The sequence below is a fragment of the Pelodiscus sinensis genome, chromosome 11 (assembly GCF_052426305.1).
Source record: "Pelodiscus sinensis isolate ZL-2025 chromosome 11, ASM5242630v1, whole genome shotgun sequence".
Taxonomy (NCBI): Eukaryota; Metazoa; Chordata; order Testudines; family Trionychidae; genus Pelodiscus; species Pelodiscus sinensis.
Window position 1 is genome coordinate 17,422,150 of NC_143062.1, and position 25,413 is coordinate 17,447,562.

At 50.5% G+C, this 25,413-nt stretch overlaps 2 protein-coding genes across 2 annotated transcripts; one reads left to right on the top strand and one right to left on the bottom strand.

The window, feature by feature from the left end:
• The first annotated feature begins 1,147 nt into the window (after window positions 1-1,147).
• TM7SF2 (transmembrane 7 superfamily member 2) lies at window positions 1,148-15,733 on the top strand. The gene is made up of 11 exons (XM_075939142.2): window positions 1,148-1,443; window positions 4,359-4,533; window positions 4,798-4,994; window positions 5,297-5,351; window positions 5,698-5,892; window positions 7,378-7,481; window positions 8,074-8,193; window positions 9,975-10,143; window positions 10,586-10,666; window positions 10,820-10,942; window positions 11,630-15,733. The coding sequence occupies exons 2-11, from the start codon at window positions 4,476-4,478 to the stop codon at window positions 11,788-11,790; spliced, it is 1,263 nt and encodes a 420-aa protein (XP_075795257.1). The 5' UTR covers window positions 1,148-1,443; window positions 4,359-4,475; the 3' UTR covers window positions 11,791-15,733.
• A 7,047-nt stretch (window positions 15,734-22,780) lies between these two features.
• ZNHIT2 (zinc finger HIT-type containing 2) lies at window positions 22,781-24,367 on the bottom strand. The gene has a single exon (XM_006136576.5). The coding sequence runs from the start codon at window positions 24,245-24,247 to the stop codon at window positions 23,006-23,008; it is 1,242 nt and encodes a 413-aa protein (XP_006136638.2). The 5' UTR covers window positions 24,248-24,367; the 3' UTR covers window positions 22,781-23,005.
• Between the last annotated feature and the right edge of the window lie 1,046 nt (window positions 24,368-25,413).

The window sequence follows — 25,413 nt, forward strand, 5'->3', positions numbered from 1 at the left end:
ACCAGTCATGATTTTATAAACCTCTATCATATCCCCCCTTATTCTCCTCTTTTCTAAACTGAAAAGTCCAAGTCTTTTTAATGTCTCTTCATATGGGACCCATTCCAAATCCCTAATCATTTTTGTTGTCCTTTTCTGAACCTTTACCAATGCCAATATATCTTTTTTAAGATGAGGTGACCAAATCTGTACACAATAGTCAAGATGTGGTCATACTATGGTTTTATATAGAGGCTATAAGATATTTTCAGTCTTATTCTCTATCCCTTTTTTAATGACTCCTAACATTCTATTTTCTTTTTTGACTGTTGCTGCACACTAAGTGGATGTTTTCAGAGAACTATCCACAATGATTCCAAGATCTTTCTGTTGATTAGTTGTAGCCAAATTAGTCCCCATTATATTGTACATATAGCTGGGATTTTTTTCCAATGTGCATTACTTTACATTTATCAACATTAAATTTCATTTGCTATTTTGTTGCCCAATTACATAGGGTATGTCTAGACTACATGCCTCTGCTGACAGAAACATGTACATTAGACATACCGACATAGTCAATGAAGCGGGGATTTAAATATCCCCCCCCTTCATTAAAAAAAATGGCAGGCTCAGCTGATTGTCGGCACAACGTGGCAGTCAAGACGTGGATCGATCAACAGGGAAAGCCATTGTCGAATGATCCCTTAAGCCTCCACTGGGAACACGCTCCACAACCGCGGTGAGGCCTCTCCCAGGCGGGGTGAGCACTGAAAGATGCACCGGTCGGGCCGGCTGGAACAGTCAGTCACAGGGTGTTGGGGTTTCTAGCTCCAGGGAGGAGGTGCTGGGAGCACTGGGGCATTGTGTGAAATAAGCTATTTGCATGTATCTGCAACCACACGGTATGTGCTGTGAGGATCATTGTGGCTTCCCAAGTTGAGTCGCCCTGCCCTAGATACTAGTTAAACCGCAGGGACCAAAGCGGTGGCAGCTGCAGGGAGCCTGTGCAGAACCAGCCCCGAACGGCACCTCCCTTCTGCTGCCTCCTTGCCCTCGCAAGCGCCTCTCCCAGCTAAGGCAGGAACGGTGAACCCTGCGCTCCCACACTCCAGGCCCGCCCATGGCCCATCCCAGGCAGCTCCTGGGACGAGCCACTGCCATGAGCACGGCTCTGGGCCAGTGAGGAGAGAGACGAGGGAGCTTGTTCCACCCCCTCGGTTCAGAAGAGGCTCGGCCTCACGCTCATAGGCCCGACGCCCCGGCGGCGCCCCTCGTTCGGCCACGCTCCCCGCTCCCGGATTGGCTGTGCGGCCGCAGAGACGGGCTGGACCGAGGGGACGAGCTACGATGACCGGGGGCCCTACAGCTGCTGCTGCTGTCACCGGGGGAGGGGTGTGCGCACGGGGGGAATCCGGAGCCGTGCTCGCCCCCGCGGCTGGAGAGACGCAGCCGGGCTCTCAGGTAGGGCTGCGCTGAAAGGGGAGCGGGAGGGAGGCAGCGGTGAGGGGCGGCGGGCGCTGGGGCTGACAGGCGCCCTGGTCCGGGACGGGGCTGTGCGAAAGAGGCGAGCTGGAAATTCTTCCCCTCTTGTCAGTGCAAGGGCTGCACGGACCCGCCTTCCCTGTTGGACACCGATGCCCTGCAGCCCCGGGCTCCCCCCTCACGCCCTGCTGGGGCTCCCCAGTATCAATCGGCAGCCTCAGCTTCTATTCCTGGCCTCCCCCCCAGGCCAGCCAATGCCCCTCTGCCCTGACCGGCAGCCTCCTGGTCTCTGCACCCCAGCTCTGCCAGCCCTCAGACCTGACCTGCTGCCCCACCTGCTGGTCCCATTAGAGGTTCCTCCCTCTCAGGCCTTATGTGCAGCCCCCTCCCCCCATCATCCCAGCCCTAGACCCTTCCACAAACATATTTTACAACAAAATATGTGGCCCAGGAACTCCAGAGCAGACAGGGCTATTATCTAACTCTTGCTGGAAACGTTTCCAGATCTTCTCTGAGCCAGTAACCTCGTCTTCCCCTTATCTATAGACCAGTGGTTCTCAAACTTTTTGGCCTGTGGACCACCAGGCTCCATGTAAACCTTTCTGTGGATCACCAATTGCTAATGGAAACTCGCCATTGATTACATAATTACACCCGAGCCATTTTGCTAGTGCTGCAGCGAGAGAGAACCGTTTAATTTAACCAGTAAGAAAGGAAATATTAATTTAAATTACTGTAAAATCGAGAGTATAATGCACACCTATGTATAATCCGCACCCCATTGTACAGGAGAACAGGAGGTAACCTGTTTCTGAAGTCCAGAATTTCTTGGTCTCTGGCTGTGGGCGGCAACACAGCCTGCCCTGCTACGCCAGGAGCCTACCCACCAGCACCAAGCCCAGCCTTGTCCGCTTCCCAAAGGCAGCAGGAGACCGGAAGGGAAGGATGTGCTGCTCCTACCTGTAGGCTCGCCCGGAAAACGCGCATGCAGCAGACAGCTGCCCGTGCGCCGCGCCGAGCTCACGCCTGCCGCAGGGACCCCCGGGGATCCCCAGGCACAGCCTGAAGGAGCACTCGGCAGGCAGCGAGCCAAGGCGCTGCAGCCTGGAGGCACCGCCGACTCCTCACCTTGTCCGGGAGCCTGGCGGAGTGGCAGCCCTCGTACTGTGCTTCAGCGGGAAAGTTTTTGTGCGAAGGGGAGGGGGAGTTTAAAACTTTAAAAAATTGCTCCTATGTATAATGTGCACCCTGGCTTTGAGCCTAAAAACCCGGGGAAAAAGTGCGCATTATATTTGCGATTTTACGGTATTAAACAGACTAAGCACTTTAACTTTCTCATGTTAGTTTATCAAACTTCATTTTAAGTAAAGTAAAAAGCTTCCCATCTTTTCTTTATTTATGGCAGGGGTGGGAAACATTTTTTTGGGTCAGTGGCCACTCACCCACAGAAAAATCAATTGAGGACCACACAAGTCAGAAGCAAACAAACAAGCAAGCAAACAAAAAACATTCCTTCAAAACCCCCCAGTCCTCACTGATGTGGCCCCCAACTGAGATGCTTTGCTCATCTGGCACTCTAGCCCCACTGGGGAAGGGGGAGGGACAGGGAGGGAAGGCCTGAGGTTCAAGGCTTCCCATAGGCCAGATTTACTCTTCTTGGGTTCCAGGATTAGTGGATTTTGTGGACCTCCCCAGGCTCTGGGGTTGGGACAAAAATGGGGGGTTCAGTGTGTGTGACAGGGCTGCCAGAAAGAAGAATGTGGGTGCAGGATCTAAGGTGAGAGGTGGGGTGCAAGAGGGAGTGAGGGTGCAAAGTCTGGGCTGGAGGTGGAGTGAAGGAGGGGGTGAAGGTGGGGGTCTGAATGGGAGGTGGGTTGCAGGAGCAGGCTGGCATTGGGGTGTCTGGCCAGAGGGAGGAGGCAAGAGCAAGGGAAGGTGCAGTGTGTGTCCAAGAGGAAGGGTGCAGGAGCAGGCTGGGGGTAGGGTGTCTGGCCAGAGCAGTGGGGACAGAAGCACGCTGGGGGTAGGTGTCTAGCCAGGAGGGAGGGGGCAGGAGCAGGGTGATGGTGCGGGGTCTCAGTAGAGGGAAGGTGTGAAGGGGCTGGGGGAGTCTGGTTTTAAGGGGGTGAGGGGCACTTACTTGCCTTTGCACCCTGCATCACTCCCAAGTACTGCTTCCTGCTTTTCCCATTGGCTGGAATCCAGCCAATGGCAGTAGCAGGGAAAGCCTCCAGGCAGTACACCTGCATGCTGCTGTTTCCTCAGCCGGGGGAAGCGGAGAGGGGGGTGCAATGCTTCTTCCCTGCGAGCCAGATTGTGCAGTGCTCAGGGCTGTCTCCCCCCACCAGCAGGAAGCCAGCACTGGTGCTCCAACCTCATGGGTGGGAGGGCAAGGCTAGAGCACCAGCGCAGGCTCCCCGCTATGGGAGGGAGGAGGAGGCGGCCTGAACTCAAGCTGAGGACCACCTAGAAGGTGGCCACAGAGCCCCCTCACACTTACTTAGGAGACCATGAGGAGGTCTCACCCTTCACACCCCCCGTGTATGTGACAACTCCAGACAACGTAGGCATGGTCTACGCTGCACAGTTGGGCCAATGTAAGCCTCCTGGCGTCGTCCTTGCTGTGGTTGCATGCAGGCATAAGTTAGGTCGACATAATGTTGTAGTTTCAGAGAGGCCATGTTAGTCTGTTTCAGCAAAAACAATGAGGAACCCTGTGGCATCTTAAAGTCTATAATGTGCCACAGGACTTCTCATAATTTTGCAGTGTAGACACGGCCGTAAGCTAAACATCCAACCCAGATCGGTGCAGGTTGTGTCTCCAACCTTCCCACCTGTCTCAGCTGACTCCCACTGTCCTCTGAGAGTGCTAATTACCTGTTTGTGTCCCATAGGTCTGATCCACAAGAGCCGCTCCTGAAGGAGGAAGTGACTGTGGTTTGAGAAGCTCCACTGCTGTTCCTGTGGGGAGAGCTTTGTGCCTGGGTAGCGAGGACTGGGGCATCAGGAGGATGATGGATCGCTATAAGATCCCACGCACCAAAGAGCTGGAGTTTGGAGGGCCCCTGGGTAAGGCCAGGGTGAGGGGGGTTGGAAGGCAGTGGCTCCTGTACCCTGAAAGGCAGGATGAACTGGAGCTGTGCTTCAGGGCTGTGCATGCAGCTACATGGTTAGAGCAGGGCGGGGCTGGGAGTCAGCATCCTGGGTTCCCAGCTCTGCCACTGACTCACTGCATGGTCTTATCTCTCAGGGATGCTGCTGCCTATCACTCACCCACAATTCTGATCGCCCTGGGGACCTTGTCCCTCTAACTCCTCCTTCCTCCCTTTGCAGGAGCCGTGATCCTCATCTTTCTCATGCCAGCTACTGTCTTCTATCTCCTGCTGACATGTGGCACAGAGCAAGCCAGTGTGCTGAACTTCCCGCCTCCACTTCCACCCCTGAGCACCCTCTGGAACCCCCACACCTTCCTGTTGCTCCTGGCTTGGGTCGGGCTGCAGGCTGCCCTCTACATGCTGCCTATGGGGAAGGTAATGCTGGGTCTCGCCTCACTGGGGCAGAGGAGAGGGCAGAACATCCCCTTCCCTGCTGGGTGCCCTCTGCCTAATGGTACCTGCTTGGCTGCCCATGGGCTGTCAAGGGCACATGCAAGTTGCATGGGCCATGGGCTGAGCCAGATCATGGCCAGATAGCTGCATCATATAGGCAGACACCTGCTCAAAATAAGTTAATCTACATGGCTGTGCATGAAGTTCCAGGGAGGATGAGTCATGAGGGGTTGGAGTCAAGAGCAGGGAGATCAGTGCCAATAGGTTGTGTTGTTTTCCCACAGGTCACAGAAGGGATCGTCCTTCGAGACAAGAGGCGGCTCCAGTATCGTATCAATGGTGGGTGTCAGGTGTGGTGTGGGAGGGGAAATCGACTGTGCCTTGCCCCAGAATTTGTGGCCGAGCATATCGCCTACTGAATCCTCATTGTAACAAGTAATAGTATTGGGGGAAAGTGCTGCATAGTGGGTCTGAACAAGGAGTCAGGACTCCTCGGATCTGGGATCTGCCACAGATTCTCTGTGTTACCTTGGGCAAGTCCCTTTCCCTCTCTGTGCCTCAGTTGCCCAGAACAACACAATGGGCTGAGACACAAGGATCCTCGACTAAAAGTCACAAAGTGATGCTGTATGTAATCAGCTTTCTCCTTTCTCCTAATCCTGCTTTCTCTCTTCCCACACGGCAGCTTTCCATGCGATGGGCGTCACAGCCCTCGTGGTGGGGGCTGGACTGGCAGCCGGACTCCGCCTCAGCTACATCTATGACCACTTCCTGCAGTTGGCTTTCTCGGCCTTGCTGCTGGCCTTTGGCCTCAGCTTCCTCCTCTATTTCAAGTCCCTCTTTGCTCCAGAGACAGCACTGGCACCTGGTGGGAACTCAGGTGAGTCTGTCCTCTCCCATGGGGCATGCAGACACAGGGATAATCTTCTACAAACACACACACGCATACTTAGATGTATGTATCTATGTACATGTGTGAACGCACAGACATGCTCACACTGGCATTTGTGCATCACACATACACAGGGATACACAGAGACACTCTCTTAGATACACAGGTCACACCTAGTGTATCAATGGAAAGTGCAGGGTAAAGCAGACAGTGATGCCAGTCGTGGTGTGCAAACTGCAAGGAGTTTAGGGAGGTATCTGGTCAGCTGATAAGGGTCAGGAAGGAACCACTTTTCTTATAGGGAGCTTAAACTTTGGGGGCCAGGTCTCCCTGCCAACAGCATGGCCTAGTGGTTAGGTCCCAAAATTAGCCAGCAGAAAAGGGGTGCAGACCTTGCTGCTGGTGCCCTGGCCTGGAAACTCCAGCCCACTATATAAGTATAGTCCTTAAGTTTGGGGCGTGGCCCCAAGAGTCTAGATTTCCCCTTAGTAGGGTTCTAGCATGTTTCCCCCTGTGTCCTAGGAGGTGGGGTTGGAAGTTTATGTGCTCCTGTGGCTGGCCAAGTTGACAGGCTTTGGTACCTATCCTGCAGACAGCAGAACCACACTCCTGTCTCCTTGCTGGTCAGTTCCTAACTGAGCCAGGCTCCTTTCCTTTTATCTTCCCTCCAGGCCTGGCATCGGCAACAGGTAAAGCAGGGCATGGCTAGCTGGGCTAAAAGGCTTTGTTTAACCCCTGTGATACCAGGCCCTCCTCTCTTCACACCCTTCCACCTTCTAATGAAGCATCCAGCAACAGCACCCATTGGAGACCAGACACATCGGCTGTGTCTAGACTGGCAAGTTTTTCCGCAAAAGCAGCTGCTTTTGCGGAAAAACTTGCCAGCTGTCTACACTGGCCGCTTGAATTTCCACAAGAACACTGACTTCCTACTGTCTGAAATCAGTGCTTCTTGCAGAAATACTATGCTGCTCCTGTTAGGGCAAAAGTCCTTTTGTGCAAAGCTTTTGCGCAAAATGGCCAGTGTAGACAGCTCAGATTTGTTTTGCACAAAAAAGCCCTGATCGCAAAAATGGCAATTGGGGCTTTTTTGCGCAAAAGCGCATCTAGATTGGCACGGACGCTTTTCTTCAAAAAGTGCTTTTGCGGAAAAGCGTCCGTGCCAATCCAGACACTCTGTTCCACAAATGCTTTTAACGGAAAACTTTTCCATTAAAAGCATTTGCGGAAAATCATGCCAGTCTAGATGTAGCCATCCAGATTTAACACAACAGAAGGGGGACTACCAGGCCAGCGGGATGGGACACATGGATTGATCCAGGGCGGCAGGGAGGGGAGCATACCAGGCTTGTTGGACCCATTGGTCTAATCTGAGGCAGCAGGGGAGATACTGGGCTGGATGGGCCTATTGGTCTGGTCCAAGGTGGCAGGGAAAGGAAGGAAGAGTAGCCTGACGTGCTATTGGTCACACAGGGAACCCCATATATGACTTCTTCATGGGCCACGAGCTGAACCCTCGCGTCGGCTCCTTCGACCTGAAGTATTTCTGCGAGTTGCGTCCAGGCCTCCTGGGCTGGGTAAGTGGGTGGGGTTTCAGTGCGCTCCCTGCTGCAGAAAGCCCCATGGGCCCATGGCTGTGGTGACCTGTGTGGTAACACTTGCTAAGTCAAAGGATAATCGGAGAACCTGCTGCAGGGGAGCACTAGTCCTGTGGGAAGGGTTGGCAGAGGAATTTTCCTCACTCAGATGTCCATGTGTACCAGATACTATCCACAGCCAGAAATCCTGCCCTAGATGGACCCATTAGTCTGATCAAGCATGGTGGGGAGGGGTGCGGAATACCACACTGGACAGACCTATTGGTCTGAACTGGGGCAGCAGGAGTGTGGGATGCCAAGCATGGATGGGCCCATTGGTCTGATGCAGGGGTAGGAGTAAACCAGGAAGTATGGTCTTACACGGGGCTAGATTTGCCTTTGGTCAAATGCTGGGCAGTGGGAAGAGGAGGATACCAGTCTGGTTTCTCCAGAATGTCAGAGAGATGTTTGGGGTCCCATTCAGCAATCAGGTGTTTTTTCTCTGGGCAGACAGGGTGTAGGGGGCAAGGAAAGGAGCAGGGTAGGAGGCAGATCTTCTCCAAACTCTGCCTGATTGCTCCCCTCCTGCCAGGCACTGGTGAACATGGCCATGCTGGTGAAAGAAACTGAGCTGCGAGGCAGCCCCTCGCTGGCCATGCTCTTGGTCAATGCCTTCCAGCTGCTCTATGTGGTGGATGCACTGTGGAATGAGGTGAGTCGCTCTTACATCCCTGGCTTAGCCTTGGCTTGGGGCCTGCACTAGGCTAGGGGATACAAAGGAAACTCTAGAGGAGGCTTGTGCGTTCTCTTCCCATGTCTGGGAGGAGAGTGAAAGTCCAGTGGTCCAAGCTGTGAGGCTGGGAGAGAGAGGACCCAACTGAGAAGGGAGTGGGAGTTGGTGATATAAAGCACAGATGCATTCAGGATGGATTGATTTAAAGCAAAGCAATTTAAATAATTGTTATTAATCAAGTTTTGCATTTTTACTTTATAGAGGTTTTTTTTTAACAAAAAGTTGATTCTCATTGGTTGGTAGTTATTAAAAATGTTAATTTGCAACCAAGTGTACCCTGGCTATATACCAAATTCAGCACTTCTTTTTGCAAACCAGGAGGACACAGTATATGGCTGTGTCTACATTGGCATGATTTTGCGCAAAAGCACCCGCTTTAGCGCAAAAATATGCTGCCTGTCTACACTGGTGGGGAGTTCTTGCGCAAGAACACCGACGTTCTAATGTGTGAAATCAGTGCTTCTTGCGCAAGAACTATGATGCTTCTGCTCAGGAATAAGCCTTCTTGCGCAACTGTTCTTGCGCAAGAGACCAGTGTAGACAGGCAACATGAATTTCTTGCGCAAGAAAGCCCAATGGCTAAAATGGCCATCGGAGCTCTCTTGTGCAAGAGAGTGTCTACACTGGCACGGATGCTTTTGCGCAAAAGTACATCTCTTGTGCAAAAGCACATGCCAGTGTAGACGCTCTCTTGCACAAATACTTTAACGCAAAAACTCTTGCGTTAAAAGTATTTGCGCAAAATCTTGCCAATGTAGATGTAGCCTCTATGTATACATTTATTTGAGCAATTAATCAGCTTCCTGTGCATGTATTCAGATTTCTAATTTTTACACTTTTTATTATGTTAGAAGATGGTGAATGTTGTATTTATTCACAATATGATGATTCATGTTTACTTGCAATTTATGTCCAGCTGTATTTGGATGGAAATTAAAATTCAATTAAAAAATCCCTATAAACAACATGTTAGAGTTTTTAATATAATAAAACTGCTTTGTTGCTAATACATATTAAAAAAGTTTATAAATAAATATGTTCTCTTTAAAAACGATTACACAAACAAAGAAAGTATCTGTAGTTAGTGAATTTAACTGTGTTTCTGGTCACCGTGTCATTCAAGATTTTAGAACTAATAGACCTCATCCTCTCACATCTAGTTTTTCTTCATAGATTGGAAGAGAAAAACTAGCTTTCCTGCCTGTTTGGCTCCCAATTGATTTCTTAACTTCAAAACAACCAGTTGCTGAACTGATTTAGTTGAATAGGATGAAATGAAAATATTTAGAGCCCTGCAAATTTGTGGACATACTTGTGGACATGGATGCGAATGTCCGCAGCTCAATTTTGCAGATGCAGATGTGGATACAAATTTTGAATCTAAAAATATTCTCTCTGCACCTGCAGAAGAGACTGCTGCCAAGAGATTTAGCGATTCAACAAACTTTGGTTCCTGGTGCCTAGCCAGTGATGTCAAGCAGTTCCATGTTTTAATTTTCTTTAAACTTGGCAGCAAACATATCCTGCTTAATATTGTTTTTTTTTTTTAATTTAAATGATTTAATATATTGTAGCATGGTTAGGCCTTAGCATAGATTAATTTTAATTTTAATTTTGAAGAGATTTAGGGATTTTAAAATAATTTAATTCTTACTACTGATTTTTATCCGTGCTGGATGTGAATTCACTGTGTCCTGCAGGAGGCCATCCTCACCACCATGGACATTGTGCATGATGGGTTTGGCTTCATGTTGGCCTTTGGGGACCTTGCCTGGGTGCCCTTCACCTACAGCCTCCAGGCCTATTTCCTGGTCAACCACCCCCAGAAGCTGAGCCTGCCCATGGCTGTCGGGATCCTCTTGTTGAATGGTGAGGCTTGGGTGATCCCCTTTCACGTACCAAACTAATAGGCCCATATCCCCCCTCCTCCTCCCTCAGACCAATGGATCCACTTAGGCATGACCAATAGGTGTAATATTCCCCTCACTTCACTCCATGACCTCATCTAACACAGTATCTTACCCCCAGCCCCAATGCACACAAACTCTCCCTGCCTCACCAAGCCTACAATGCACCTTGCTGTACACTGGGGTGAAATCCATTCCTGACCAGCCTCAAGCCACACTCTGAAGCCTAAGGATTGAAAATCCTGCTCAATGCCACGCTCTAGGCTAGCATCCACCACCATTCTCATCCATCCCTTTGTCTTCTCCAGAGCAGTCCGTTCCCTTACCAATCCATGGCAGAAGTCCCAGTATCCCTTACCTAGAGTTCCCACAGCCTATCCTCACTCTGGTTCTCTCCTTGTCAGGTCTGGGCTACTGCATCTTCCGCAGCGCCAATTCCCAGAAGAACACTTTCCGCAGGAACCCCAACGATCCCCGAGTAGCTGGTGAGCTGAAGCTGCCTTTGGGATGGAAGTTGTAGGGGGACTTGGAGTGAAGGAGCCTAGAAGGGGAGAAGACGGGAAAGCTAAGGGAGGGTTGGCTAATGGAAGAGAGTGGGAGGAATGGATGCCGTGTGGGTAATGCCCTTCTCCTCCCAGGTCTCAAAACCATCCCCACAGCCACAGGCCGGCGGCTCCTGGTGTCTGGCTGGTGGGGGTTTGTGCGCCACCCTAACTACTTGGGGGATCTCATCATGGCTCTGGCTTGGTCGCTGCCCTGTGGTGAGTATAAATCCTGCATGGGGGGGCTGGGGGAAAGGCTCACAAGGGGATTGTCTCCTTCTGCCCACAGCATTGTGGCCCCATTGAATCTGAGCCTGTAGGACATGCAGGCCATATCCCTACTGCCCTTTGCAATAAAAGCAGGGGAGCATCTCTCTAGCCTTCAGGGCAATAGTGTCTACTGTGGGGCACCCATTGTGTCTTTCATGAGCCAGAGAAGGTGCCTGTGCTGGCCCAACATCCTAGTCGTGTCCTAAGCAGATGGCCCCAATATGCTGCCCCATACTCCAGCCATGTAGAAGACACTTGGTCTGGTTGGCCTGAAGTTCCAGGGTGGAGGGTGCCAGTCGCCCCATCAAAGTGCTGGCATCACTATATCATTGGCATGGAAGTGGGGAGGAATCTACACCACAGACAAGCTTGCTCAGCTCTCAGACACTATCCACTACGACACTGACTCTCAAGCTACTTACCATTATGGGCCACAGACGCCGCTCTCTGTGTGGTATGGGGGCTGCAGCCATACAACATATATCCTCCCTGTATGGCCTGAGGATGTCACATGGCCACAGTTGTGCGTTGACCAGACCACAGCAGCCCGTGGGTTGAGAACCAGTGCACTAGAGGCCCTAGAGGGAGGGCTCCTGGACTCCTTTCCTCATGCACCATGTCTTTCCCTCCCCACAGGCCTTACACATGTCCTGCCCTACTTCTACGTCATCTACTTCACCATGCTGCTGATTCACCGGGAGGCCCGGGACGAGCACCAGTGCCTGCGGAAGTACGGGCTGGCCTGGCAGGAGTACTGCCGGCGAGTTCCCTACAGGATCTTCCCTTACCTTTATTGAGATGTGGCCCAGCACTGCATGCTCCATGCAGACTCAGGCCTGACAACTCACATCTGCCCGACATTGCCCCAAAGGCTGGTGGGACACTAGCCTCTGTCCTAATCACTGGAGCACGCTGTCATCCCCTACCACATCTGTGCTATGACACGTCCTCGCTGAGCCAGTCCCCAAAGAGGATTAAGTCCATCCCACTGGAAATACAGGAATTTTCCCTCCAGTGTGTTATTCCATGGAGCTATGCACTGTCTAGCTTTAAGTGGTTTGAACAATGCTGCTCGCAACTGGCCCCTGCGGGAGAGAAGATCATCCCGTGATGAGGCTTTTTTCTTTGTTATGGAATAAATCCAGCCCCCAGGGCAAGTGGGGAGACTTCCACCTTCTGAACATCCACAATTGAAGTCGCTTTGATCTGCTGTGCCCCAAACACCCTCAGCCCTACTGTACACTAATGGCTGCTTATCCCTGGTGCGCAAAGGCAGTTTGGGGCTGCACCGAGCTTTGCCAGTGAAGGCTGAAGAGGAACTGTGACCAAATCGAGGCAAGTGGCGCGGTGCCTAGGAGACAAGATGCTGCCTTCATGGCAGTTTCCCACTTGGAACTGTAGATTTGTTTGTGGGACCGCATCAATTCACAGAAAGTGGATGGCTCACGGAGGCTGAACTCCTATGTCTCTGTGACCTTCAAGAGGCTCTCAGCAGCTGCCAGTCAACCCACCTTGTGCCAGTACTGCAATAGAAAGCCATTGTGCCACAGAGTGGGTGCAGAAATAGAACAGACTCAAAGTGCTTTGCAAGCTGCTGTGTGTGATCAGCAGGTGATGGTTCTCTCCCCATCCTGGAGTCTAGAGAGACCTACACGAAGTTGTCCGTGCTCCCCACAGTTCACACTAGATCAGTGGTTCCCAAGTTTTTTACCTCACACTCCCCCTTACCTCTGTCTACCACCCCACCTAAGGCTGGGAGCAAGGACACGGCTCTAGGAGGGGGGGATGTAGACAAGGGTATGAGGGCTGAGGCTGGAGCCAGAGCTGAGAGCCAGGCCAGGAGCAGAGTGTTGACCAGGAGCCTTGGCTGGTGGCCAGGGCCCCAGGCACAGGAAGATGGTGGCCAGAATCCTAGGCATGGGGAGCCAGGGCCAGCAGCCAGGGCAGAACTGGGTGGTACTCCCTCCCTACCCCCATGTGCCTCTAAACATTCCCCTACACCCCTTTAGAGGCACGTGCCTCAGTCTGGGGACCTCTGCAGTAGATGACTCATCTATAAGTAGTATCCAGAGTTTTCCTAGAGTCATCAAATTTAAGTCCAGAAGGAACCACCAGGTCATCTATTCTGACTCCTGCGTATCACAAGCCACCAACACACTGAACCTGACAACTGAAATGAGACCAAGATACTACAGCCTACAGGAGCCTAAGCTATCATGGCTACATCTACACTGCAATGCTATTTTGGGATACAGCAAGCCCGTTATTTCAAAATATAATGGGCTCACTATTCTAACATCCCTGTAAGCCTCATTCCACGAGGAGTAAGGAGCATTTCGGAACAGCCGGTTATTTCGAAAGTTGGCACCAAACTACAAAATAAGCTATTTCGAAATAAGATCAAAATAAGATACGCAATTTGAGCCACGCAAATTGCGTATCTTATTTCAAGCTATGGTGCAGTGTAGACTTACCCTAAGTGTCATAGACACAAAGTAGGAGGGACCAAGGTGAACCAAGGTCCCTGCAATGGCAGGGAGTTGATTAAGTAAGATATACCCAGATATGGGGTCAGAAAGAGACCTGGTACCAGCATTGCTGGGAGGATCTCACTAGTAATACAATCGTATGTTACTCAAGTGCTCCACATGCAGAAATCACTTTATGCCACTGCCTCTGAGGTGGAACACAGCAGGGCTACGTCTACAGCACCCTTTTCCGGAAATGCTTAAAATGGAACAGTTTTCCGTTATAAGTATTTCCGGAAAAAGTGCATCTACATTGGCGGGATGCTTTTCCGGAAAAGCACTTTTTCCGGAAAAGCGTCCGTGCCAATGTAGACGCACTTTTCCGCAAAAAAGCCCCGCTCGTCATTTTCGCGATCGGGGCTTTTTTGTGGAAAACACTACGGTGCTGTCTACACTGGCCCTTTTCCGGAACAGTTTTCCGGAAAAGGACTTCTGCCCGAACGGGAGCAGCATAGTTTTTCCGGAAAAACACTAACAATTTGCCAGTAGATCGTCAGTGCTTTTCCAGAAATTCAAGGGGCCAGTGTAGACAGCTGGCAAGTTATTCCGGAAAAGTGGCTGATTTTCCGGAATAAGTGGCCAGTGTAGACACAGCCCAACTGTTTAACAGCACACAACAGTATGTCAATATGTAAATATCCTATTGAACTCAAACAACTAGGCCTATTTAGGACAGAAGAATGTAGTTACTAGTACATCTGACAACACTGCATACATTTGATTGTGAACAAGATGCTGAGGTTCGCCCCCAACTCCTGGAACAGGCCTGGGATATTTAATAATGGGCTCAATTTGATATCTCATTTAAGAGTGGCACCTCCAACAATTTAGATTCTGCACCTCCCAGGTGACAGCAATGACAGGGAACACCCCATCCTGAGTCCCCTGCCTCACCTCCTGCAGCATTGCACCCCCCTAGCACCTCACTGGACACTGGGATCAGCACTAGGGAAAGTGTCCTGTACTTAGCTCCTTGCAACACTGCCTCACTAGACACCAGACTGGGGCACTGAAATCACCATGGACTCCAAGGGGACAGCACAGTCAACTAAGCTGCACAATCTTCTAGAACCATCCTGGACCACTTGGGTCAGTACTCAGTCAGAGAATAGCCGCCAGTATCTCCTTTGTACGGCACTAAGTACAATGAGGCCCAAATCCCAGTTAGAGCTTCTGGGTTCTACTGTAACACATAGATTACATGCCACCATCACCTGTATTCTAGGAAGGTTTCCCTTTGACAGTCAACAAAATCAAACTCTATATCTTGGAAGCTGTCCTGCCAACATCCTAATCACAGGTGGTATACCTGGATGTATAACAAAACCCACAAAGTTTTCATACCAGCACTAGATGTCTGACCTGCATTTCTCTGTGCTTCACTCAAGCTTAAAGCATTGCCTTCTGTGAGGGACCACGAAGGAGCTCATTGCTCATTTGGTAACGCTTTAATGAAAGAATCTAACCATATCACAACCACCATGGTTGGCTGCAACCTGGCTATCTGAGAATGGACTGTATCTGAAGTCTCCTCTGCGGCTGTAACGAGGTGTAAGGCTGCAGCAGAAAGTTCAGCCTGACAGATGCACAGGTTATGATGAGATGAAGGGTTTGTCTTACTGCAACAGTTAGCTCAAATGAGTACACTGGAGTTACTCTAGCTGAATTCAAGTGAGAGTATGGCTGCCCAGCAATCGGACATGTGCAGCCTAGACTGGCATAGCCAAAGTACCTTTCAGCTAGCCAGTGTGGCTAAAACTAGCAATGTAGATGTGCAGGGTTGATGGTCTAGATCAGGGGTCTCCAAACTACGGCCCGGGGGCCGGATGCGGCCCGCGAGGCCCTCTCATCCGGCCCGTGGAGACCTTTTTGGATTCAAAGGCAGAAGAAGTGAGATTGTTTCAAAACCCATTTGAAGCAGATGTGGCCAGTTGCCCAGATGAACTGCAGCTGGAAGTCCTTGAGTTGCAAGCAAATGACCTCCTTAGGGACAAGTTCAAAATAGGACTGGTGGGTTTTTACCAGTTTTTGCCCAAGGAAGACTTTCCTAATGTCAAAACTTTTGCATCAAGGTACCTTTCAATCTTTGGAACAACATACCTGTGTGAACAAACATTTTCAAGAATGAAATACGTGAAGAACAATTTGAGAACAAACTTGTCCGATGATAATCTCAGGTCACTGTTGATGTTAGGGACAACAAATCTAAAGCCAGAAATGTCTGCTATTTTGGCATCCAGGAAACAATTTCACCATTCACACTAATACAGGTGTTCATGTGTAGTGTATCAATGTGTTATTAAATAATAACTGAATAAAATAATATTAAATAAATAATTAAAAACAACATCCATGTTTTGATTGTTTTTTATTTGGACCTCAAGTGTGTAGTCGGCCCCCGAACTGCTGTTTGATAGTTAATGCGGCCCTCGGGCTGAAAAGTTTGGAGACCCCTGGTCTAGATGCTGCTTGGTCCTGCCATGAGTGATGGGGGACTAGACTTGATGATCTCTCAAGGTTCCTTCCAGTTCTGTGATTCTTGCACAGCACATATTGCTGCATCTTTACTGTTTTTAGCCAGGCTAGTTAAGAGTGAAGCTAGTACAGGTACCTCCTCTCCCCCCAAGCTGCAGTCATGCTTCAGAAAGCAGTGTAGATATACACTGAGAGCAGCGTGAAAGCAACTGCACCATGAAACAATATGGAGCTGTACAGAGTGATGGGATTAGCAAATGATGTGCTCCTGTCACTCAAGCTGTTGTAGCCCTACAGCATTATTAGCTTGAGTGGCAGTAGCCCTCCAGTTTCAACCTCCATCCCCTTACAGGCCAGTTAGCTTGATTTCAAAATACCATTTAACTCAGGCTAGAGATCTGTTTGGGCAGGAGTCAGGGTAGGAGCTACACATGAGCTTGAGCTAACACCAGATTGAATACAAGCCCCAAAGACCGAGTCACAGCTGGGAGTCTGCTTTGGCTGGAAGCGGAATACCAGTTCGGTTTGCTGTGTCTGTTTGCTGTGTCTGTAATTTTAACTATCGGGGAAATTCCCCTTTTGGGGAAAGCTGGAGTGTTGAACAGTGCACTGAAGTGATGATGATTTTATTAAAATATATTAAACTCAAGTCTCAATCTGAGTTCAAAATCAAATGTTTGCGATGCTTTTGAGGGCTAGATAAGCAAACTGTCAGCTCTTAAATACAGGAAACAACCAGCCACACAGGTAACACTCTCAAAGTGCAGCCACCTGACAGGTGGTCCATGGCTTCAGCTCAGCCCCCCTTCCGTCTCCCACAGCAGGGAGCCTGTGCTGGTGGTCTAGCCTTGCAGCCGTGAGGCTGAAGCACCAGCTCCAACTTCCTGCTTGGAGGGCACAGGGGTTGGTGGTGGGAAAGAAAGCTCCAACCTTCCCCAGCAGAGCCAGCTCACAGAGAGGGGCAGAGCAAGTGGCTCCATGCACTGTCACTCCTCTCCCCCTATCCCCACACCGCTGGGAAAACAGCAGTGCAGTGACACACTGCAGGCTTTCCTTGCTGCTCCCGTTGACTGGAGTTTTGGCCAATGGGAGCAGCAGGAGGCCGTGCTTGGGAATGACAGGGGCACAAACCCAGGTAAGCGCCCTCCCCCATGCCCAGACCCTGCACCCCAATCCCCCTCACTTACCCCTCTGCCAAGACCCCACACCCCCAGCTTGCTTCTGACCAGACACCCTACTCTCAGCCTGCTCCGGCACCCTCCCTCTTGGCCAGACACCCTACTTCTGCACCCTTCCTCCTGGCCAGACTCTCTACCCCCAGTCCACTCTAGGGATGTTAAATATCAATTAATTGAATAGTCAAGTAAGCTCATGAATTGTTATCGGTTAGTCAACCAGTGTTTTTTTTGTGACAGTACTGCCTGGTACGCGGTACCGGCACCTCCAGTCAGAGCTTACCTGGAAAGAACAGAGCATACGGGCACCTCTGTATAGAAATGTGTGACAGTCAGCTGGGACACGTGTCTTAAAGGGGCCATGTCTCTTAAAAGGGCAATGCTAGGCCCGCCCTGGCTTTTTTTTTCTCTTCAACAACTTTTCCTCTGGTGTACTGGCACTTTTTTCTTTTTTAACAAAAAAAGCACTGCAGTCGACTATTCTATAGTCCCTGGGGATGGGGCCGGCAGCTACTGTGTTTGAGCCCCACTCCCAAGGAGCCCTGCCACTCAGTGCTGCTGTCTCTGAATCAGAGGCAGCAGTGCAGGGTGCCAGGTAGGAGCTGGTCGTGAGGGGAAACAGTTTAAAAACCACCTCCCCTCGTGAACCGGCTGCCTGTTGCCCTGTGCTGCTGCCGCTGATAAAGGGGCAGCAGCGCAGGGTGGCAGCAGCTTGTTTAGAGGAGGGTCTGAGCTCCCAGACCCAGCATGAACCAGAACTGAGCTAAGCTGCCTGCCCACCCGGCTCCTAATACACTTTAAATGCAGAGACTCAGCGGGGGTAGGTTCTGGACCCATCACTAGCTAGCACTGCTGCCCAGCCTGCTAAAAAATTTACTGGTGGGTGGGGATGGAGGGGTGGGAAATGTGTGTAGTCTATAGCATTAATCTATAAGCTTTTGATTATCAGTGAATTGGTTAACTGACTACACTATTAGATCCCTAGTCCACTCCTGCCCCCTCCCTTGCTCCTGTATCTTCCCTCCTGGCCACACTCTGCTGAGGAAGTGGGTCTGGCCCATGAAAGCTCATCACCTAATAAACCAACTTGTTAGTCTTTAAAGTGCTACATAGTCCTGTTTTTTGTTCCCCCTCACCAGACACCCTACTCCCAAGCCTGCTCCCGAACCCTATCTCCCGTCCAGATCTCGCACCCTCACTCCTTCCTGGAGCTCACCTCCTGCCCAGATCCTAAACCTCCACCCCTCTTGCTAGCAACCCTGTCCCACACACTGAATCCCTCATTTTTGTCCCAACCTCAGAGTCCGCGGAGGTGGGGGGCACAAAACTGACTAACTCTGGAATGCCAGAAGAGTAAATCTGGCCTATGGGAAGTCCTGAACCTCAATCCTCCCTTCCCCTCAGGGCTGGAGCACCAGTGGAGCGAAGTTGGGGGCCACACCAATGAGGGTTGGGGACTTTTGGAGGGTTTTTTTCTTTCGCTTCTCACTTACGTGGTCCCCAACTGATTTTTCTGTGGGTCAGTTGCCCGGATCTCAAAAAAGTTCCCCACCTCTGCCATAAATAAAGAAAACATGGGGCCCTTTTGTGTTGAACATAAATTAATATTTTTCTTTATTTAAAATGAAGTTTGCAAAACTAACATGAGAAAGTTAAAGTCAGATCTGTTTAATACTTTGAGAACCACTGCCCTAGGAACTCTTTTCTGTGCCCGGGGCTATTTGGATTTTCAGTCTAGCAGAGGAAGAGATGGCAAGATCCAAAGGCTGGAAGTTGAAGTTAGACAAATCATAAATGTAATTTTGAAAGAAATCAATTTCCTAGCAAGGAGGGTGAGTAAACACTAGAGCAACAGGCCGGCTGGCCACTGCCTGGAGTCTTTAAGGTAAAACTAAATATCTTTGTGAACTGTTGAACATCTCAGTGGTTACATGCTGCCAGCTCTGCTCCCAGGGAGGAGGCTTCCCTGCCTTAGAGAAGCTGCCTCCCAGGGAACCAGGATGCTAGCCCCTGCCTGTTTCACTCCTGGGGAGGCAGCTTCCCTGCTGCAACTAAGCCTTCTCCCCAGGAGCCAGCTGAGTGTAACCAATGCCATTAACCAATAAGCACCAACTTATCGCTTAAACAGTTGGTTACATTCTAACATCCCTAGTTTTAATCTAGCATCTGGGGAAAATTCTAGTGTCTTTGGAGGATGGGGAAAAATCAGACTGGATGATCACAATGATCCCTTCAGGACTTAGGTCCATGAGAGGCCCACACAGCTCAATTGTGTACCAACATAAAAGGGCACATCTACAGCGGAGTCTCAAACTTTGCAAAGTGCTTCAGAAAGGTTGCAAGCCAGCAGAAGTCAGGAAAACCCTGCAGACTAATACAGAATGGTATGTGCATGGAACCGGTTATTCTGACTCCTTGAATGGCCCATAGCCCAGAAGTGTTTATGCCATGTGGCATAGAGGATAGAGCACTGGGACTCAGCAGAGTGGGGTTCTAGTCCCAGCTCTGCCCTGGGATGATCTTCAGTGACTCATTTCCCACTTTATGCTTCTATCTTGAAGTAAATCTACACCAGTGATGGGCAACCTAGGCTAGTGAGTGGGCCACATGAGGGACCTTCCTTCATCTCAGTGGGCTGAAAGATTGTAATGACAAAGACAGTCTGTTGGGAAACAAAATCTGGCAACCTTGTGCATGGGCAGTGAAAAACAAAATATCTTGCAGGTCGCACACTGAACCTCAATGGGCCACATGCAGCCCGTGGACTGCTGGTTGCCCACCATGGATCTACCCTGGTTAGCTGACTCAGATTCATGGGGCATATGCTGCAGGGCAGTAAAGTTGCAGTGTAGACTTTTGGGTTAGAGCCTGGGCCCTCAGATCCCAGGAAGGGTTTCAGAGTCCAGGCTCTAACCCCAGCTTGAATGTCTATGCTGCAATTTTATAGCTTCAGAGCCCCAACCCAAGTCAGGTGACCTGTGCCAGCAACAGCCATGCCACAGATCTTTCAAAGCAATGTACATGTGCCCATGGATACTGATACAGTCCCAAACATAGTGCTATTTGTGGCCCTTACAACATGTAATGTATTTATCTTCACAGTGTTAATATGTGGTAGGGCTGTGCTATAATCCCTACCATGCTCATGAGGAAACTGAGGCACAGAAAGGCTAAGTGACTTGCCCAGGGCCATAGGGGAAATCTGCAGCAGAGCAGGGATTTTAACCCAGGTCTCCTAAGTCATTGGCTAGTGCCCAAACCAAATAGAGTTCTCAACTCATAAGGCCACCTTCCAGCCAAGACAGGTGAATGCTAGTTCTAAACTTACACCTTAACTCTTCTTTGGCTGGGCAAAGAAATTTGAGGTGGGTTGCAGACCACTGGATATCATTATAAGTAAGGGCCTATCAAATTCACAGCCGTGAAAAACATGTCATGGGTTATGAAATCTGGCCTCCCACTATAAAATCTGGTCTTTTGTGTGCTTTGCTGTATACCGGGGTGCAGGACCTCAGGCCGCTTGGATTGAGACCCCGAGGCTTAAGGATTCTGCCACCCCTGCATTGGAGAGCCCGCACTGGTGCTCCAGGCCCCTTGCCACCCACCTGCAGGGCTGGAGCACACAAAATCTACTAGCCTGGGGCACCCTAAGCTCTGGTGTGCAAGGAGAATGTGAGGCACGTCTTTCTGCTTCTCAATCAGGGGCTTCTCACTTGTGCACAGCCCCTGACTGATTTTTGTGTGGGGCAGTAGCCCCTGACCTAAAAAAGGTTGCCCAGCCCTGCTGTATATATACAGCTTTCATGAGACCAGCATTTCTCAAATTGGGGTTCCTGACTCAAAATGGAGTTGCAGGGGGTTTACAAAATTATTTTAGGGAGGCCACCCTTACATCTGTGCTGCCTTCAGAGCTGGGTGGCCAGAGAGTGATGACGCATGAAGTGTGGCAACTGGTGGTCGGATGCCCAACTTTGAAGGCAGTGCTTCACCAACAGCAGCACTGACGTAAGGATGGTAATATTATACCATGCCCCTGCACTGCTGCCTTCAGAGCTGAGTGTTAGAGAGTGGTGGCTGCTAAGGGTCCTGCTCTGCAAGCAGCAACACAGAAATAAGGGTGACAATAACACACCATGCCATCCTTACTTCTGCACCATTGCTGTTGGCAGTGGTTCTGCCTTCAAAGCTGGGTTTCCAGCCAGCAGTCTCCAGTTGCTCCGCTCTCAAGGCAGAAGGGTAGCAGTACCACAATTCCGCCCCCCCCCCCACAATAACCTTATGAACTCCCCACAACTCCTTAAATCAGAACCCCCACTCAATATCTAGCTCTCAGCCCAAGCAAAAGAACAGATAAGTTGTACAGCATGTCCTGTAAGATTACAAATTCAAGCGCGCTCACACCAGAACCTTAAAGTATCCTTATATGAAGCCTGTCACCCACCACGGGCCCTATAGGGTAAGACTAAGGTGTTAGAACTCTAACTAATCACACTTCTCCAATGGGACTTAGGGGCATCAATAGTTTTCCAAACATTTAGGGGATGACACCCTCCTCCCTGAGACACATGAAATTCACCTGTGATACCCTATGATAGTTTGGATATCGGCCTATTTGCCAACAACTATCCTGGCAAGCCTTTAACCAAATCCCCATGCTGTACATTCTGTGTCACAAAGAAAACAGAACAGACCTTTTCCAAACAACACACTGTGGAACTCACTGCCACAGGAAGTCACTGAGATGAAGAATTCAGTACTATAAAAAAAAAGAATGAACTATTTATATGGCTATCAATAATATCCAGGTGTCATAACTCACAACATTATAGAAGGAACATTAAACCTTGCTATTCAGGTTTTAAAGCCAATCTTACTCCTACGGAGCAGCAGGGGCAGATTATTCTACATCTGCCTACCTCCTTCTAGCATCTGTGGCAGACGACTATCAGAGGTAGAATACAGAAAAATATGGACCACATGTCTCATGCAGGCCAGCAATTCTTACATTCCTACAACAGTGATCAGTTACAATAGCTTAGAGAAACATTAGCTAGATAAGACTAGATACATTTAAATACCAGATTTTAAAAACACTTGTTATTCATTCATTCTCTCCTGCCACTGTCTCTTGCTCACTCCTGAGCTGTGAACAGGTTCAGCATCTCTCTCAAAAGGAGCTGTCTTTTAGTTATTTCTGTCTGAAACTCCAGGCTAATGATGCAGAGTAGCACTTGGGGGAAATACTTCCATATTAATGCACAGGAAAGAAAGGACTTTTCATGGTCTGTTATTGTGAAAGTAATTTATAACAGGTATCAGCACTGATGTAAGGATCCAGAGTAAGTTTGTTCTTGAAATGCTAGCTTTGTGACTTGCAGCAACTCTAGCTCTTGAGGTGTGCTTAGCTGCCTTTTTTTTTTTAAAACTGATTCCTGCAAAAGTCTGTACTTGGTGGGATATAGAACACCCAGCATGGGACTTTATGACCAGCTAGAGACATCCGCAGCACCAGTGGAACACACCAACTCTGAAACCATCAAAGTAACAGCCAAGTGGATGGAACACACCAAGGATCCCACCCAATGGAAGACAAAAATGCACACATCCAATTACTTTGCGGTTTTTATTACTACAGTTCAACCCCTTTGAAACCAGATCAACATTTATGCCAAGACTTAGTGAGGTGGATTTATTCAAAATAACTATTCACCAAGATTATCTTGGTGAATGAAGACTATCTTTAAAAAAATCCAGTCTCTAAACGGGCCTGTCGTCACTCCAATGCCCTAACGTTTTAAGTATGGATGGTATTAGGAATGACTGAGTTCCAGCCATCAGTCCAACTCCTCAATCAATGGCTTTTTTGCAGGAGGCAGTTTCCCACCCCACATCTTCTCCAGTTCTTTGGTAACTACATCCATCTCTTTGACTGCTTCCAAATGTGTTTTATATTCTCTTTGCACCTCTAGAGCCAGGACAGTCAAAGATTCCTGGTTCTCATTGACCCAAGAGAGCAGAAATTCACATTTCTTCTTGGCACCATACACCCGAGGCCGCTCCTCTGTTGGCACCAGTTTCTTGGCCTTGCCCAGCAGCATGGCAAGATGGGAGAGGGCTGCCAGGCTGTAGCCTTTCTGCTTTGCTTGATTCTCCCCCATCAGAATCAGGGCCACTGCCATGATAGCACCTGCATTCCCCAGGGGGCACTCGGGGTAATGGCTGGCTGTCACTGCCTGGAAAGCAGCCTGCAGTGCCTCTGCTGTAGAATGGAAGACCTGCCTGGCACCTAGTGCCCCGGAGACATCCAGGACTGTGTCAGAGAACTCAGGCAGAAGTTCAGCTTCACTCAAGTCCCCATTGTAGAGTGTGAGGGCAAAGACATAGGCATAAAGGACGTTAGGCAGCTGGAAGCACACCAGGGGTGAAGCTGGGCTGCGGGTCAGGGAGCTCAGTGGTGGAATGGATGCAGGCACAGCAGGCACAGGGCTTGGCACTTCTGGCTGCTGGGTGATTGCCTTGCCTGGGCTCTCCTCTGGCTGCTGGGTGCCTGTGGGGGGGCAAGTACCTCCTGGCACCCGGGGCTGGTGCATGGGTGCGGAGCCTTGGGTCTGCTCCTCCGGCTGCTGACTGCCCGCAGGGGGCTGGGTATCCTCGGCGGCCCCCAGCTCCTGGACCAGCCCGCGGCCCCCTCCACGCCACCAGGGCCTCCACGGGGGCAGGAAGGCGCCAATCTCCCCACTGCTCAGCAGGCGCTGAAAGGCGGCCTTCTGGGCCGGGCTCAGCCGCTCCCACAGACCGTCATCGTGGGCCTCCGGGCTGCGGCCTAGCTGGGGCTCCGCGTCCTCGAGCTCGCGCAGCTCCCGCAGCCGGAGCAGGGCCTCTTTCAGGCGGGCTCGGGAGTCCGGGTCCCCCCGCTGGCCCTGGAGCCGGAGCAGCAGCTGCTGGCGGTGGAAGGCCTCGGCGCAGGCCCCGTGGCCCCGGTAACAAGGCACAGAACAGAACCGCGCGTTACAGCGGGGGCAGGTGTAGGGGGCCCGCTCCCTCAGGCACAGGCCGCAGGGCCCGGCCGCCTCCATCTTGGCAGCGCTCGGGTCTTTCCGCCTGCACTTCGGACTCGCTCGAGCGCGTTCGCCACCGCCGCGGCTCGGGCCTTTCCGTCTCCCGGTCGGAAGCGCTCGTAGAACTTCGCGAGATTCCGCCCTTGCTCGGAAACGCTCGGAGCACGGCCCCTGCTCTCGCGTGTTCAGCCTCAGCTTCGGAACGCCCCTCCCCCCGTCCTTTCGGCTGTTCCACGCGTAGTCAGGCTGTTCCACGGTCTGCGTGCCCCTCCCCCCGCAAAACCTGCATCCCTGTGACCACTTTCCCCTCCTGTCCACTACCCCAGTTTTAAGGAAAGTCACCACTGCCAAAAAGCGAGCCTGTGCCACCCCAGACACAACCCCAGCAGCACTGCTTTGGAATCTTGCAACACAGAGCCCTATGAAACACCCTCTTCCTTTAGTCTTAGAAGCGACTTGCTTCTCTCAACACTACAGATCCAGCATTACATCCTCAAAGCTGCAGTAATAACAAACAGAGCCCTCCATTCCTGAAAAGGCAGGGAGTGTAAACACATTGCTGTCCTGTCCAAGGAGCTCCCAGCACTTCATTGCTCTGGCCTTTTAACTCAAAATAAGTTTTGTTTTTCTTAATTTAAATAATTGCTCAGGGATAGGAATGAGGGGGTCAGTATACAGGCTGCCCAGAAGAGAGGATTGCCCCAGCCTTCCATTAGCATAGCAGCTAGGAGTCAGGTGAGAAGAGCCTATTCATGGGTGCTGTGGCTCCAGTAAGCACAGCTGGGGAAGAGGTGCATGTCCCACAGTTAGGAAACAGAGGCATAAACACTCTGAAATGTATCAGATAGCTGTAGCTTTCTCCACCCCACTAGCACAATGCTATAGCTGTCCATATCCCCTTCTCTGGCCCCTTGTTGCCTTCCTGTAGTCTTTCTCCAGTATAACCCCCTCCTGCCAGACTCTTCCCTTTCCCTTATTAGCAACAAGCAAATTCCACACACAACCCATTATCTTGGCACAAGCAACACCTTACACCTTGTTTAAGTTGTTAGAGGAAGTGGCATACCAAATGGTCCTAGCTCTTACTGTTTAGCAGAGGCCTGGGGAACCTGAGGCCTGGGGGCTGGATCTGGCCCCCAGAGGCTCAGGGCTTTTCCCTGGGGCACTCTAGCCCCCCCTTCCCC